Source organism: Scophthalmus maximus, chromosome 4 (genome assembly GCF_022379125.1).
Source record: "Scophthalmus maximus strain ysfricsl-2021 chromosome 4, ASM2237912v1, whole genome shotgun sequence".
NCBI lineage: Eukaryota > Metazoa > Chordata > Actinopteri > Pleuronectiformes > Scophthalmidae > Scophthalmus > Scophthalmus maximus.
This window is the reverse complement of record NC_061518.1, coordinates 19,680,198-19,697,475: the sequence shown is the minus strand read 5'-3', so window position 1 is coordinate 19,697,475 and position 17,278 is coordinate 19,680,198. Positions and strand designations below refer to the sequence as shown.

General features: G+C 43.8%; 1 protein-coding gene across 2 annotated transcripts; it reads left to right on the top strand.

The window, feature by feature from the left end:
- Positions 1 to 1,063: 1,063 nt before the first annotated feature.
- Positions 1,064 to 11,212, top strand: lpcat2 (lysophosphatidylcholine acyltransferase 2). 2 transcript variants are annotated; one of them, XM_035627806.2, is made up of 14 exons: positions 1,064 to 1,673; positions 2,040 to 2,182; positions 4,396 to 4,613; positions 4,980 to 5,092; positions 5,955 to 6,015; positions 6,386 to 6,444; positions 7,165 to 7,199; positions 7,346 to 7,400; positions 7,688 to 7,770; positions 8,131 to 8,256; positions 8,375 to 8,528; positions 8,763 to 8,861; positions 9,672 to 9,813; positions 9,970 to 11,212. In XM_035627806.2, exons 1-14 carry the CDS (start codon positions 1,560 to 1,562, stop codon positions 10,146 to 10,148), a joined length of 1,581 nt encoding a protein of 526 aa, XP_035483699.2. In that variant the 5' UTR covers positions 1,064 to 1,559; the 3' UTR covers positions 10,149 to 11,212. The 2 variants fall into 2 exon arrangements, with proteins under 2 accessions (XP_035483699.2, XP_035483700.2); XM_035627807.2 differs by lacking the exon at positions 2,040 to 2,182 and having other exon boundaries at positions 1,524 to 1,673.
- Positions 11,213 to 17,278: the final 6,066 nt, after the last annotated feature.

Here is a 17,278-nt window from a genome sequence, read left to right as displayed (position 1 = left end):
CTAACCTAAGCACCCAAAAATTAAGCCTAATAAGGCAAACTAAGGTGAGGCAAAGAGGTGCTTTTTCTGAGATGAGGCCCACACCTTCTAAAAGTCCAGGTGTCCAGCTATCATGTTACTTTTAGCTGCCCAGTAAGCATGAATATGTTACCTCAGTATCTGCAATATAATCAAAATGTTTCTTGTGCAAATGATGGGCTGTTGTGCAAATTATGTCTTTTTCACAAATACACAAAATATCTCTACAGATGAAAAACTGTTTTTTACACATGGGGTGATAAACACGACAGGCTGTGGGAAACTCATTTCACGAGCTCAAAATATAAATGAGCCTTATTTACTGAAACTGAATTCTTCATCCCAACATTTCCAACTCCTCGTACTATACTGCGACAGACTCATCATTTAAATTCAAGCCAGCAGCCCAGTTTAGCCTCAGCTTGAGAAAGAAGCCAGCAGTCCCACCAAGGTTACTTGGGAAAGGGCACATGCCAGTTGTGTGCGTCATTTCTTAATAACTCCGCGGAAACGTGTAAGCAGCTTTTTGAGCCCGAAGCTGGTCGTGGTGGAACAGTTTTCGGCTACTTCACAATGTGCTGGTGGTAATTCAGTCTATTGCAATGCAGGACAACTGAGAAGATGGCCATACATTTTGTATGGGCAAATCTGAATTTGCAAAGCACCTAGCTGCACCAGTAGTAAAATGAATATAATGGGGTAAAAAGTACAATAAGGTAAGTAACAATAGGAATGTACAAAATTAGGAATATAATGTAGCATTTAAATGAAAATGCCTCGAAAATTGTACTTAAGAACAGTACTTCAATAGTACATGTACTTACTTTCCACCCATGCTGAGCAGTAACAAGAGTCAGGGCGCGACCAAGTGAGATCTGTTTCGTTGTGAAACTGCGCCATCTTGTGGTCATTCATGAGAGCTTGTAAAGAGAAAAAAAAAACATGCCAAAACCACATATAGACTGTGAACCATGCTGTGATCATTTACATACACATACATACACATGCATATCTATATATGTTTGATACTGGTGCTCATGCAGTAATTGTGCCTTATCTCTAACGTTTCTTGGGACGTGGCTGCTCTGATTTATAAAGTATATCTGCGCTTCCTGTCCAGTGACCGAACAGTCACCGTTTGGCTTCGTGCTTTCGTCCGATTAATGGTGACATTTCACTGCAGATATGTGCAACTGGCAACACTGCACACTTCACACGTTCCCAACGAGGCTTCGTGGACTGTAGAAGAAGAAGAAGAAAACCCCAAAACGGCCCAACACACTGGTCGGACTCGACCCCTGCTGCAGCCACGTTGGAGGCGGAGCTTCACGCGTGACCAGGCCGGGTCAGCTCACGTTGTTGTGCGTCTCTGCTCGCCGCCGGTGCGGTTGCCCGATAGTCTCTCTCTCTCTCTCTCTCTCTCTCTCTGTGTGTGTGTGTGTGTGTGAATGCGGGGCCCGCGCTGAGGAAGTGAGATGTGAAGATCGCGGCGGCCGGCTGCACAGCGACGTCCTCTCCGCTCCGCCCCGCGCCCCGGGACCATGACGCCCGCACAGCGAGTGGTCGCGCTGCCGCGGCAGCAGTCGCTGCTCCTGCCCGCCGTCATCAACCCGTTCGTGCAGGACACCAAGCTGTCCAGGGCTGCCATACTGAAAGTGAGTACGGCGCTGCGCGAGAAGGGGCGTCGGTCGTCGATTGTCTGCGGAGAAGTGTGAGATTACACTTCACAGCCAAGCGGGGGGGGGGGGGGGCGCTGCTGTGCAACCAGGGCCTTTAATCTTCCCCCAGCGAGGCTTTGACAATCGGCTTGTGATGCCTTGTTATTCGCGTGGCGCACAATGAGAGCCGTTGTGCGCCTTTCTGCAAAGCCTGTCCCAGTGGTGTGGATTTGCACACTGCCGCATACCTCTGTTCCGGGGACTGTTCAGAAAAATCAGGGTTCACTAGACGTTTTCCTTTGAGGCGCATGAAGGGGGCCTGCTGTGGCGTGATGGTGTGTCCATGTGTTCCTCTCCGTGCAGTGTGTCCTCCTGGGGATCTTCCTGGTCCCCATTCGAGCCATCCTGCTGTCCCTGGTTCTCATGGTGACCTGGCCCGTGGCCGTCATCATCACCTTCAAGCATCCTCTGAAAGGTGCCGTGGAGCCAATGACAGGCTGGAGACGGTAACTAGGGTGGCGGACGCCCCGTCCCACTGCACCACACAGCCCCCTGCAGTGCTGCCCAGGTCTCAGGGGGCCGACAGTTGTCAGACACACTTAATACGCTTAGATCACCCAACCCTCTTAGTGTGCTCATCTTCCTCTGCCTCCTTGCTGTACGGTTTGTTTACATGCACATTCAATTCAACATTTTAACCTGGTCGCTCAAGTTAATTGAGTTTGGGTTAATGTGTTGCCATATTACCAAGGGTAGGGCATCTGTGTTTTGGTTGGACATCATTTCTTTATCCGGTTCTACTTTCTGACCATATTTTAACATTTCAGTAACTCATAAGCCATCCTATCCAGTACAATTGATAAGAAATAGGAAACAAATCCGGATTTAGCAAACATATATTGAGTGTCACTGTTTCAAATAGTATATGCAATCGTATTTTTTTTTCAAAGGCAGCAGCATATTCTCAAAATAACTTTTCCTGTCAAAACGTGTGAAGCTGCTTGCTGAATCACGCTCGTCTAGATTGTATCTGCACCAGCACCACAAGTACTACCTCAGCTCCGTTCCCCTCAGTTCTCAGAAAAGAACCAGTGGTGTTATAGCTTCAGATTACTATCTTTAATATGAGCGCATGCACTACCCGGTGTGAATAAGCGCAGGCACACGAACGAGCGTTGCGGTGAATGAACCCGTTGCCAGGAGCTAGACAAGTTGTGATTGAGCGGGGACCTCAGGGTCACAGTGATGTCTCGGTTTGCCCGCTCTCACTTCAGTTTTGAGCGCTCGGTCGAGTCTGATCCCCCTCCGATGTCCAAACTCTCCTCGCTCTTGATTTATTTTTTTTAACCTGAAATCCGTCACGGAGCAAGGCGAGACTAGTCGGTCGCCCGTGAATCAATCAAGCGTTGGTATGGCAACTTCAAATCCAGATCTGTCTGCTTCACGAGAACGGGTATATCAAACTGTTAAAAGTCATATAAATAACACAAATAATCACTCGAAATCACTTGACAGTACAATGCATGGTTGTGAATGGTGAACACCAAACAGGGTGCAGCATTTTTAGCGGTTGTAGCAGCTGTGCCATAATGCAGTGATAAAGTTTTGCGTTTGACAAGAAAAAGTCTTTGTGACCTTAGACCACAGCTTTTTATGTGATTATGACCAAGCATGGTGTACGGTATGTGACAGACACATGGGTTAGCTTATCTTGTCATATTCTAAGGTCACCCATTTATTGTTTTGCTGCTAACAGCCTCAGCAAGTCTGGAAGCTTAGGTTTTATTTTGAAAGGACAAGATTAGTAAATTGTTAAATTTCCCAATTAAAAGTGATAATTGTAAATGTATTGAAAGTTTATTAAATCTGTAAGCACTATTGAAGCAGTACTTTGGTAAGGTAATATTTGTGATGTTAATGTCGACTACATGTTAAAAACTTGTCTTGCAGATCCCACTGAGAATAAACAACCAAATTTGTCTGATCTTCTACCTCGATCTCAATCAATGTCAAGCTCATCGTGTTTTGGTTTTCAGGATTAAATGAGTCCCAATGGCTCTCATTAACTAATGTGTGAAGCTACTCTCAGTTCACAAGTCATACTGTATGCTCCTTGCCCTGTGCAGAATTGTAAAAAGGCAAAGTAAAAAGATATTTGGCAGTGGTGAAGACGTGGTGAAAAACTCAAAAAATGCAAGTATGTTTTGAGCTTTCGGCATATTTAAGCAGGCAGCCTCTTATTCATCATAATTTTATAAACTGATAGCATATCAACATGTTGGATTCTATGTGTTTGTGTACTACACTGCTTTACATGGCGTTTAGCTTTCGGACATATTAATGCAGCTCTTAAGTGCTCAGGAAGTTTTAAAAGTTCCACTTCACCATGGGTCGTTTCATCACAGCGTCTCAATCGACAGTGTAGTGTGACTTGTCACCGTTTCTCGACATGATGAGGAAGTGACTCATAGAGAAAGGATTATTGTTTAGGGTTCAGTCAAGACAGAAATGGCGTAACTCTTCCTGTTTCAAAAACACCAGTTAAGTGAGTCCATTTGTTAAAAATAATTCGGACATTTTGGCCCCTATTATGCAATAGAGCTGGCGGTGTTCATGATTAACAAAATACTCACAACTTGCACTACCTGTAGCCTCTTCATTTAACAAAACTTTCCTCAATCTCATGAATGCGACCATCTAAAGCTGCGGTCATCCGCAGGTTCATGTGTCGGAGGTTGATGGCCGCCTTGGGGAGGACTTACTATTTCTGCATGGGCTTCAGAGTGGTGGTCAAGGGCAAGCAGGTCAGCAGCAGTGAGGCCCCCATCCTGGCTGTGGCCCCCCACTCCACCTTTTTTGATGGCATCGTGTGCATAGTCGCCGGCCTGCCCTCCACCGTCTCCCGCGTCGAGAACCTGGCAACACCCATCTTTGGCAGTGAGACACTTTTTTTTTTTGTTGCTTTGCTGATGTTGCCGTGTGGTTTGTGGAGGCCTCCTTTGTTCTCACAACCACTATGTGTCACGTGTGTGTGTGTGTGTGTGTGTGTGTGTGTGTGTGTGTGTGTGTGTGTGTGTTGCTTCAAAGATAGCATTCAGTTCAACTCTTTCATTGACAGAGCAGTCCAGCCAACTCAGACCAATGACAGATTTTAATAAAAAACCTTCCACGTAATGTTGGTGTCATTAGTGACTGTTTAATGAGATGGCACTGCCTTGTTCAATGCAGATAAAGCACTGTTATTACCCAAGGCCTGTAAAACAGTAAGTTTATGATCAATATTTATTTTTGCTCTCTCCGAAGGGTTCGTGCGCTGCCTCCAGCCAGTGCTTGTGTCCAGAAAGGACCCAGACTCGAGGAAGAACACAATCCAAGAGATTGACAGCAGAGCCAAGTCAGGAGGCCGCTGGCCACAGGTCTGTTACAACACACCAAGGAAAACAGCCGTTGTAGACTATGACAGTAGTCGCTCAGAAAACTCCAAAAACCAAAGAGTCGTAACCCTGGAAATTGGCTTGCCTTCGTAGGTTTTTCTGAAAATGCTTGTCCATTAAATTGTGTCATAGAAATTAGCCAAAATTCACATGATGAAAGTTCAAATACAAGCAGTGTTATCATAAAGTTGCTTCGCATATTAGTGGCTGTATATGACCATTTCCTACTCAACAGAAGTTATACAGCGTGTGATTTTAAAGCAAAACAATATTTATTTTTTTTTAAATATCAGCTTCAGAATCTTGGATGGTACACAAATCTATTATTGGGAGAATGGCGTCATTGTCATGCCACAGCCACACCATGCAAAGTTCATCTCACGGCAAAATGTTTGGTCGGTCTTTTTACATCAATAAGCCACAGTGAGCTTGCACATAATTGCATTGTCCAATGCAAATTATGTGCAATATGTGCCAGTATCATTACGCCAACATCATTGCACACATATTGCACATTCAACTTAGTATTTGGGCTGAAAACGCAAGTTGTATTTCAGCTAAACGGAATCTCTGTCATTCTTTATAGTTTTCATCGCCACTGTCACAACAAATATAACTATATATCGTATTTGTGTAACATTTCCTCGTCAGTCAACATGACTCTTTGACTTCTGAGGTTGTTGGTTGCACGCGTGTGCAGCTGTGTATAGGGAGCCTCCCACCGTGCCTTGTATATACGACAGTGATGAATTACGTCTTGTCCCTGCAGGGGGACCCTGACAGTACCCCTGAGCAATCGTGTTACTTTAACATTTACAAATTATGCCTTCCCCCCCCCCCTCAGGTTCTCATATTTCCAGAGGGAACGTGTACAAATCGCTCATGTCTTATCACTTTCAAACAAGGTAAGGTATGAAATTCAAAGTGTGGTAAAGACGAGGAATATGATTACTGATAAATTTAAAAAAAACACAAAGAGACAAACATTTATTTATCAACACTTACAAATCTGTGACTCAGGGTACATCTAGCATTTCCACCTGGCAGACACTGAATCCCCTGAGCAGATACGATACACAACAGAAAGGTGGCTTGACAACACACAACTCCATTTACTCATAATGTGATGTGGTTTGTACATCGACTTACTACTCCACAAAACTTAACATGTCAGGACTTAAATGTCATACCCTTGCACACTTAATCAACTTTCATTCATGTGGATGAGACATTCAATGTTTTTTTCAAAACCACGTTGTCCCGCTGCACCTCTAGGTGCCTTTATCCCAGGGGTCTCTGTGCAGCCTGTGCTTATGAGGTACCCCAACACACTGGTGAGTGAAAGTGACTAATATATTTCACGTCACATCCGGAGAGCCAAATATATTGATGCTACACTGACTGTATTCCACTAGTTTGTGTAACCGGGTTGAGGGAGACCGTTGATGTCTTAAGCAGAAGTATTTACTACAGGAGCTCAACATTGAGGAGACTTCTGGTTCGTTCACTGATCAAAAAGTGGTCAGGTGCATGGAAAACCTTTTCATCCCGCTCAACACGGTGTATTTAACTCTCAGAATCATGTCTTCATTGAACAGACACAATGGCTCCATAGTGTCTCCTCTGACTCTGCAGATACAGGACAAAGGGCGACCTGACCTTGCTGAAGACTAAACATTTTAACATTCAGGATACCCCCCCCCAACAGATTGCACAAGTAATAAATATACAGCACAGGCAGAACCATAGATGAATGATATACATACCAATCAACCGCAAGTTTCCCTCCTTCCAAACATAATACATTGATTCGGATTTACATCTGAGCAACCGCTAAGGAATTGTTATCATCCCCTTATATTTGCAGTTTTTAGTGGTTTAGATTTGCCGAGCGAACCACCTGAATACTTTCATTCACAAAGACGGACTGATGGCAACACCAGAAGATGAACTGTATCACAAACACACCTACCAGCTAATGGTGTATCTATCTCTTCTCCCCACTGTTGGTGTTTTGTGAAGCTTTATGTTTCCCCTCTGCTTTTTGCCTCCAGGATACAGTGACTTGGACTTGGCAGGGGTTCAGCTCGTGAGTTGGCTCTTTATTATTGTGCATCTTGAGCAGTTTCTAATGTTTCACTTGTAGATTGTTTATTGTAAATGTCGTGTCTGCTGCTCCTTTATATCAACAATAAAAACACAATAAAACTGTTGCCTTGCTTGTATTCCATGCAGGAAGACTCTGCTGCTTCTAACACTGTGCCAGCTGTACACCACAGTAGAGATAGAGGTAATTCTGTTTTCCTTCATACATACACCAACATTGTTTTTACCTCTGACATAAACATTAGTAATAAAAACTTTGACTATTAATTGTAATTTGCCGTATATTATATTTATTTGTTTCGAGGAAACTGCTGAAATCTCCTTGGATTTTTACTCGACTTAAAGGTCCTGAATATGTGTTTTTGCGCAAGAGGGAGGGGATTAGGTTTCCATGCAATTGTTTAGCAATTTTCTTTCTGCTTGATCCCTCTTGTGACCTTTTTGTTTTTATCGGGCTGCTCTCTTTTCAAGTTCCTGCCGCCGTACATACCCATAGAGGAGGAGAAGAAAACCGCGCCTCTGTTTGCCAGCCGAGTGCGAGAAACTATGGCGCAGTGAGTAAAGCCTTGAGTGCACATTCCACTGTTGGAGCACAAAGGGCAGTACAATAAAGTGCAATAGAAAGCTAAACGCTATGCACAAGGTTGTGCAAGTGACACATACAATGTCAAACACTTGGAGAATACATGTAAGATAAAGAATAGAGGTGTTTAAGTAATGGCCAACATTTAGATTAAAAGTTTGTGCTTCTACACTGACATGAGTCAAATTAGTTTGGAATAACTTTCCTTGCAATAACTTTCCTTGCATTCCTCTGATCAGTCTGACCTCACCTTGCATACCTTCCTGGCCTGCTGCGTCCAGCTCTTCACAAGCATTTCAAATGTAAACTGTGCATGCATGTATGTTTTCAGTGCTTTGGGAGTTCCAGTGACAGACCACACATATGAAGACTGCCGTCTTATGATCTCTGCCGGCGAAATGACTCTGCCCATGGAGGCCGGCCTGGTTGAGTTCACCAAAATCAGCCGCAAACTCCAGTAAGACACATTTTGCCTTCGTATGCTGTCGGTGCCATTAGGCAGGGGTTTAAGATCGACAAATATTGCTTGAAGGTGTTGGGTTTGTAATTTTTTTTTTTGTTCTCTATGACATCAGTCTGAAGTGGGACAATGTGCGAAAGGAACTGGAGGGCTTCGCGGCCATGGCCAGCTCCTGTAAGGGAGGACGGATCACTATTGAGGAGTTTGCCAGATTCCTGAAGCTCCCCGTCAGCCCGGTCCTCGAGGAGCTGTTTGCACTGTTCGACAGGGTGAGACACATTCACTGTGAATACAATGTTTCTGTCCTTATAGAAGCCACATCAAGTTAGACCACTGATTGATACTTATACACTGTGAATGACCCATTAAACACTGAAGCCGGTTTGGTTGACCCACAGCCAGAGTGTCAGAATTTAGTTAGTGTAAAATACCGTCTGTCATAATAATCTGTGCAATTAATGACTGAAGAATCGTTTGTTGCTGCCGCTTTCACCCCCATCTAGAACGGCGATGGCACTATCGACTTCAGAGAGTACGTGATCGGCGTGACCATCTTGTGTCGACCAGCCAACACCGAAGATGTTCTACAAATGGCTTTCCGGGTAGGACAAATATATTCTGATATTCTTCTGCTCCTAATACGGTTGGAAAGAAAATGGAAAATGTTGGAAGTGTATTGTTTTGTTTGGTTAATAATTTTTTCATTTATTTTATTTTGGGGGTTGTTGTGTTCTAACCATGGGTTTGCATCTACAGTTAGTTTGGTGGGGACGCATTGGACTGGTCTACGTACCAGACCACATTTGATATCCATCCATATTTGTAATTATATGCAATAGGTCATTTTACTTTATTTCAGGTTGCCTTTTGAGAACTGGTCTGGGAAAACGGCGTATTACAGCTTAAACGGCTAACTCTGGCTTATTTACAGTATTTTGTCTGTTGATTAATGATCAAATGAAAAACAAGTTTGTGGCAAAATTCTCCGTGTATCAACAGAACCTATAATGTTCAGTTGTAAAACTAAATTTAAATATAAGAATATTCATATTACAGTAAGTATATTTCAAAAAGATATTTGATTTTAGCAACCAGAGGAGCAGGCGGAGTCCGTACCACAGTAGGAAGAACAGAAACGGCTTTCAGAGAGGCTTGGATAATGTCAAGTGAACAGTGTGTGTCTGTTGTGGAGAGCGTGGAGACATTTTGCATAAAGTCAAATTGTGGTTGTGGCAACACAGTTCTGGTGTTTATGTACTGTGACAAGAAAGCGTTAAATGTATCTCCCCAATTTCATGGTCTCTTTTTCCCCCCCTCACCCATATTCACACAAATAACCTTTTGATTTTCCTGAACTTGAAACCATTTGAGGGGCAATTTCAATCTCTCCCTCGCTCCCCTCTGTCATGCAGCTGTTTGACACGGATGAGGACGAGAAGATCACCCGAGAGGAGTTCACGGCCCTGCTGCGCTCCGCTCTGGGTGTGTCGGACCTAAACATGACCAAGCTCTTCAAGGAGATCGACGCTGACTGCTCTGGTTTCATCACCTTCAGTGAGTAGATGCTTTGCCTCAATACAAAGGTCTAACGCCTGTCCACACTTTAACCTCCTTATCGTATTTCCACCAGGATATGATGGAATGGGGAAGTTGCAGTTGCAGCCGCAGTGTTTTCCTAACGCTTCTCTCCCTGTGCCTTCAATTTTCCAGGTGAATTTCAAGCCTTCGCCACGAGCCACCCGGAGTACGCCAAGCTCTTCACCACCTACCTGGAGCTTCAGAGATATCAAGCGATCCAGGAGGCGTTGCCCGGTGATCTGGAACTGGCCGGTCAGACCAGTTCAGGCGAGAAGCAGGAGGACAGCACCTCCGACAAGAAAGATGACTGAGACCGACGACGACGACAGCACGACCCGTCTCGACTGCGCCGAGAGACAGACAACTCTACGGACTGCACTGAGAAGGGAAAGGCAGCGGAGTCAAGTCGTTTGCTACAGCAGAGCCATGTTATGGAGTCTTTTCTATTTTCAATTTTAGTGCCTTATAGAGATTTTAAAGAATTACTACCCAAGTCACTGCACAACAAATGTCTCATAGCCAGAGGCTGGTATTGCTTTTACCATGTGTGTGTTACATGTCCGTTAGAACAAAGAAAAACAAATCAAATGCAGAAACTTGTTCTAGTGAAATGTGTAAACCCTGCAATCGGTAGAGTTCTAATGTTAATAATAGTGTTTTATACTTAAATATTTTTTACAGATCATCATAAAAACTCATCTCTATGTTTCTTACTTATACACACACCATTCTCTGTAGCCTGAGCGTACCCTCGCTTGGACTTAGATGAACTTAGCGCTGTGTTGTACCTTATCCGTTGCCTCTGTGGTCTTCTGTACATGAGGGGGGAAATTTGCCAAACACAAGACGATTTTTTGTGTGATATGAGCAAAGCGCCCTAATGTTTCTGCGTTGCCGTATAATTAGTGTACAGTGAGCTTTATTAAGATCTAGCCAATCTGGCAACATGCAGATGCTCTGCATTGTCTACCAAGAGCGAACACGCTGTGCGTTACACTTTGTTTTTCTTCCTGCGCTCAGGGACACGGACCTAACACGGATGTATAATTAGCCAGAGGTTTTGCTTTGCATGTGTATCTATTTGCATCTCTACCCGGGCTTTTGTTTTTGCTGAGACAGCAGCGAATCCATGCAGCTTTGAGTTTACTAAAACAAATCAAGCATTGGAAATTAGGGCAATTTGTGAGCAAAAAGGCAACAGTGCTCATTTCACAACAGCATGTTCCGGGGGGGGGTCTGCTTTCAGATTAACTAGCACCACTGTTATTTATTTAACAAGGTGGAGTGCAATTAGGTGATTTTTTTCTTCTTTCTTTATAGCTAACTCTGCCAAGTTTGAATTTTAAAATAAAACAAGGACACCATTTTAACTCTTGCCTGACTTGTGTGTGTTTTTTTTCCAACACCGAGGAAACTTGTAACGACTTTCATAGACTTTATTTGTAATTATGCATGAGTGCAATGAATTGGCTACGGCTGTGCCTCTGGTCCTTTAAACCACCACCAGGTGCCAGTAGTTATCCGTTACACGTCTGTGTGTGTGTGTGTGTGTGTGTGTGTGTGTGTGTGTGTGTGTGTGTGTGTGTGTGTGTGTGTGTGTGTGTGTGTGTGTGTGTGACCTTAAAATTGAGATCAAAGCAGGGCGATGAGTTACACTTTGAGTTAGTGTGTTCATGCATGTATTGGTGACGGTTGGAAAAAACAATATCAAACTGCAATACTACAGATAGGTATTGTGAGTGAAGGGCAGACATTTTGATTGTTTGCCAATGAGCCAACAAGCACAATATCAGGACCCAGAAATGGTCGCTAGGGCTGCAACACTTAAAAGCCAACTATTTTGATAATCGATTAATTGGTTCAAACAGTATTTATGAAAAAAAAGTCAGAATTCTCTGATTTCAGCTACTTAGATGTGAATATTTTCTTTTTTCTTTGCTCCTCTACGACAGTATACTAAATATCTTTGGTGTGTGGACGGAACAAAACATCATATTGGAGTTTTTGGAAACACCATCGACATTGTTTGAAAATGATCGTCAGATTAATCGATTATGAAAATATTCGTCATTTGCAGCCCTACAGCTCGCTCAGATTTAACTCATGAATTGAATTTCTTGAACAGCACAGAGCAAATATTGAAGTTTCAAAAAGCACATTAAATCCGGAGCAGAGGGTAGGTCGTGACATCATCTTTATGATGTCACACCAGCAGAAAAATGAAACAAATCTTTAAATGCTTTTCCCATGTGTGAATATAATTTTGCAAACGATTAAATGTATTGGATGTTATCAGTTGTTGTTAAAGTCCCAAGACTCCACCCTACCTGCAGACAGCCACTCCTAATTTGACCACACCCCTAAGACTTTAAAGGCCGGCCCTTTGAGCCTGTGAACCCTCTTTTTCCCTCCAAAAAAATTCGGTCAGAACAAAGGGATCCACGGATGTGAGTTCAGATGGACTGTTCACCTTCAAAATGTTTATCAATTGAGATATGGCATATATTGTTTGAATGGTAACATTGTTTTGTGCTTTATTATGCTAGATTCCAGAGTTTAATCGAGAGAATAGAGAGAAAATGTGCAATGGCATATTGTGGATGCATTAATGCGTCTAAAACAACTTACTTTGGTATTATTTGTTTGAAAAGATTTGGATTTGTAATATTTGCCCTTTTATTATTCCTTTTGTAGAGAAAAAAAATCCAATGTGTTACCATCTCAACCAACCTTTGGCGCACAATACACAAATGTAATTCTGGATCCTGTGTTTAAATGTGCACCACATTAGACGTTCTCTGAACCAACACCAGCACCCTCGATATAGTTGTATTAAATGTCATATAAATCCTTGTGCATCCAATAGACATTTTCATTCAACTACTCAAGTTATCCATCTTGGTCAAAACAAGACTTGTCCTTTCGAGTGCGGGGGCCATGAATCCATTTCCTCCTGCTCAACTGTTGTCAGGAAAATAGTTCATCTGTAAGGAGGCCATAATGCAAATACAAACCTAATGTATCCTGTCCTAAATACACACATGCGCGCGCAAATTCGCACACACACACAAACTCAAGAGATGCACAGCGGTTGAAGTGAATGATGCAGGGCGGCTCACTTCATTAAAAGCCCGCTGTTGGATAGAGCTGTGATTACCAGCTGTTATTTCCACCTTCAATTTGTTTTAACCTTTTCAAACGTACAGAGCCTCATTTCATTTTAATCAAAATTGATGAGATGGCATGGAATCAATTATGTCACATTGTTGCCGCACTTACAACGGCGTGATATCCCCCCCCCCCACCACCCGCACAGCTCCCGCTCTCCTCTGCCTCGTTCCCTCTGCATGGCTGTTTTTCTATCGCTGTATCTATTTCAGCACCGCCTGGGGGCTGATACTGTCGCAGTAAATTGCTGGGAGATACGTGACGGTAATCTGATTTGTGCTCCATAGGACCTGAGTGAGTGAGCGGCCTCTTGTTTGCGGACCCAGGCTGGACACAGGCCTCATACGGATGAGGGACTCGGTGTGCCGGGCTGGAGGGAAAAGGTCAGAACCGACAGGCCTCGCTGTTAAACCGACGTGACACTGCTGTGGGCCTCAATTTCGACCAGGTCGTCCGGCTTTCTCGGGCAAAACAAGGACGAGTTCCACTCCACAAGCTTAAATCCGTTCGGCCATTTATTTCACATACTGTAAGGGTGCACCTGTTCTACAGTGCTCATTGGTTCGACCTGTGTAGGCTTAATGCTGCATGCCTTGTATCAGCTCCCTAAATTCAAAGTAATTCAGTCACACACTGACAGTATGAACATGTTTCACATCTGGATAAATACATCAAATGCAGATGGACAGCAGATGCAAGTTTGACCTGCTCCACTGCGAAACCACGTTGAAGCGCTGCCTTGTCAGTACAACAGTTCAACAGACAGGTTTTTTAAAAAAAGGTAAGAAGTGAACAGGGCTGTTTTTGCATTCATATGTAAGAGGAGGAAATAAAGTTATTTTGCCTTAGTGTTCCTATAGAATAGACCTTCCTGCTTATAACAACAGGATACCTGGATGTGTGTATATACACTCCTGGGATCCCCCCTCCTTTGTCCTGGATGATGAACATGGATGTAGGGCTACATACAGGCGGAACAGTTTGTGTTAACGTGAGCCAAAAGATTATAGGTGAGGTAACAACACTGTAAAATGCTGGAAAGGTCGAGCAAGTCTTGTACAATTCAAAATGTATCATCTCCTCTATCTATTACATCCACTGGAATACCAAGACTAAATGTTAGTCATGGCTGTGTGAATCATCGAAAAAGGAAACATCTTGCATCATCATTTAATAGACAGTTCCTGTTAAATCATGACGTGATGGGCGTATGGCAAACACCGTGATGTCCAGCATAATTTAAAATAAAATAATTCTCAGAATTCGAGTAACGCCTGGCGACGAGATCGGGACTTTGTCCTCTCTTAGTGATACTGTCTTCATTCAAGTCCCTTTAAAGAGGCAACAGAAAACTTTTGTGACCCCCCACCATGTTCCAGGTGGTTTGATCGCTGTCGTAGAGACGCTGCAGTAGCAAGATGCCGCGGGTAATTTTCCTCCGAACCTTCTGAGGAAGTTGTTAACGCCACTTTGGCGATAACGGAGGAGAAGAAAGAAGTGCACCCTTCTCACCTGGAAAATCCACCACCAAGGACATGGAGGATAACTGGAACCCCAAGGAAAAGGAGGGTGAACTACTCAATTGATGAATCTCGTTCCCCTATGGACGGCCAAAAAATGCGGAGGAACATGACTGATGTACTGAACTGGGGTCGTCTGTAATGTATGGTAAAAGACCCCGGCCACGGGAGCTTGAATAAAGTGTCGAGGTAAAAAAAAGATTCCTCCTCTTAACCTATCCCGATCTCACTTTGACTCATTTGTCTGGACTTGCTTTCTAACCTTCTGTGTATCTCCATAGGGCTGAAACAGCCCCCGTTCCCCAGTGCCTGAATGTTGTGTGGTCGCCACCTACAGATCACTTCGCCGTAGAAAGACCAAATTAGATAAATTGTGTTTTGCCTGTGGTCCTGTTGGTTTTGTGTGGCTTCAGACTGGTCCAGTCTGCTCTGAACTTTCATTTGTGTTTTTATTTTTTTGTATTTGTGTGGTGTGACATATGTCCACTTCAGTTCATTTACATCCGAGTGTTTACGTCTACAGACAGGAGCATGGTGTGGATTTTTACACATTGTTGTGCGTCATGCACGCGCACACCCACAACAAACGCCTCATCTTTGACTGCTGCGGGATTGAGCCTGGCCAGTTGTCTCTGTCGGCTCTTCGTGGGAGTTCCTCCAAACCTCATTGTTACGTTTCCGTCTCGCGCCAGATGACACCTTGTTGATTTTCTCCCTCCCATTATTCTCTCAGGAAAGTGATTGTTCCTCATTTCCCATGTGACGATTTGTAGGAAGAGTAAAGGTCCTGGTGAGGGCAAGGTTTGGGGAACCGTACGAAACATCAGTGGCCCACCGGCGGTATCTGCACCGGTATCTGCAGCACAGGTTTGTTTTCTTTCTCTTTATTTTGATTCTCTTCCAGATGGTTTTTGGATGAGGGGCAGCCACTTTTCCTGTGTAATATTTGAGGATGGGTCAGCGTGAGGTTGTGGAAAACACATTTGTCTCGTACTTGTCAGTATGACTGGCCAAATAAGGCGTGGAAGATTTTTATAGATTCCAAACAAACTCGAGCTCGTCTCTCTACTGTCTCTCTGTGAGAAAAGGAAAAACATCTTCAGTCACTGGGACCAATGTCTCCATTTATTTGAAGGAGCCAAGTGAGGGAAAGCATGCGTTGCAGTGTTTATGCAATAAGAAATGTCCTTATGGAAATACAGAAGACGTAAGTTCAGTTGAAACTTACTTGTAGTCTCAAACTTAGTCTCCATCAGAGCATTGTTTCCCTCACTTTTTTTTTTTTCTTTTCCTCCAAGTGCCCACAGCTCAAACAGCAATCATGCCTGTCTTCATGCTGTCATGCCTCCCTTTCTGTGCCCCCTAATTACTACCCACCATTCAAACTCAACTTACAGGCACCCACTATTGTGTTCTTCATGTACCACCCACTTGGGGAGTGGAGGGGTGGGACCTACTCAAAGATAAAACTCCTGTATGTAGAGGAAGGAGACTGCCAGCAAACCTGGTTGTTATTTTGAGCGCTGTTTGAAGGACAATGGCACCACACTGTCAAATGTTTGTTTTGGAATGCGTGCGTTGGTTCGAAGCACAAGATGAGGTGCTCACATTAACAAGTCTTGTTTTCGCTGGTATTCGTACATCGCCCTTCCCAGATGTGTCGCTGGCCGCAGAGAAAACCCTGCCGCCTCTGTAACTGGACATCTTGCGCTGCTGTTTCTTCTCACTGAATGTATACAGCATGTGCAGGAAAGAAGACTTAACATTGCTGAGGTTCTTAAATCTTTGCAGATACTAGTTAAGCCCAGAGAGCAGCTTAATGACACTGTCTTTCTGGAGGCCTGCAGAGATTTAAAGCAGAGAGTTTAGAATGGGCTGCAGAACAAAAGCAAACCCCACTCATTGCTAATTCCACGGCCTGATTACCATGGGATAATGATCTGGTACTTTAAGTCTAAGGAATGACAAAGCAAGAAATGCACTTTTTTTTCTCTCCTCCTTCCACTTGTGAGCAAGAAGGTACTCGGTGAAAGAATGTTTATCAAAGGACCAACTAGCCCTTTCCAAATTTTAGAATCCTGGCTTACACATGCCGAGAGTCTCACTCAAGCTGTGTCATAAATCCTCTGATGAATGTTAAAAGGTTGTATTGCACTGTGACTGGAACTGTGAGGTTAGATGGGTGAAAGGGTGTGTGCGTGTGTGCGTGTGTGTTAAAAGTTAATGTAAAGTCACAGTGCACGTTTGTGCACATTTACAGACGTGCGCGAGGGTGAAAAAGACGGAACGGACCCCGGGCTGTGACCCCAACCGAATGTACGGGTTAAATCCAGGGGACACACCGAGGCTGCGTCTCGTTCGATTAGCTTCTCAACCTAATGCCGACATTGGGAGAGCCCAAACCTTCAAACGGAGCGGGAGGTGAAATCTCTGGAACTGTTCACTGCCAGAAGAGGGGATCCAAGAGGGATCCAAAGTAAAGGGTAAAGGATGAAGTCATTTTGCCTCAAGCAGCCCAGTACACCTCCGTGGGTACAGCATGATGGTTGAGGTTATGGGTCAGTTCCATCTTATTCTCAATATAAAACCTGGATATGCACCTGCATATTGACCTGAGGGACAGTTTCCCTCAAATTGGATGTGCCGCTGTGCATTACTGCTGACTCGACAATTTGAAGAAGCACGGTTGTTTTATGTGTAGCATCACACAATACTTTAAAATACACATTTAAAACTACAATACATGATTATGT

Excerpts from the sequence above, each read along its gene's own strand:
- lpcat2 (XM_035627806.2), top strand. The coding sequence starts at position 1,560 with ATGACGCCCGCACAGCGAGTGGTCGCGCTGCCGCGGCAGCAGTCGCTG. Across the intron at positions 4,614-4,979 it reads GGCAACACCCATCTTTGGCA|GGTTCGTGCGCTGCCTCCAG; the intron begins GTGAGACACTTT and ends CTCTCTCCGAAG. Across the intron at positions 7,771-8,130 it reads GTGCGAGAAACTATGGCGCA|TGCTTTGGGAGTTCCAGTGA; the intron begins GTGAGTAAAGCC and ends GTATGTTTTCAG.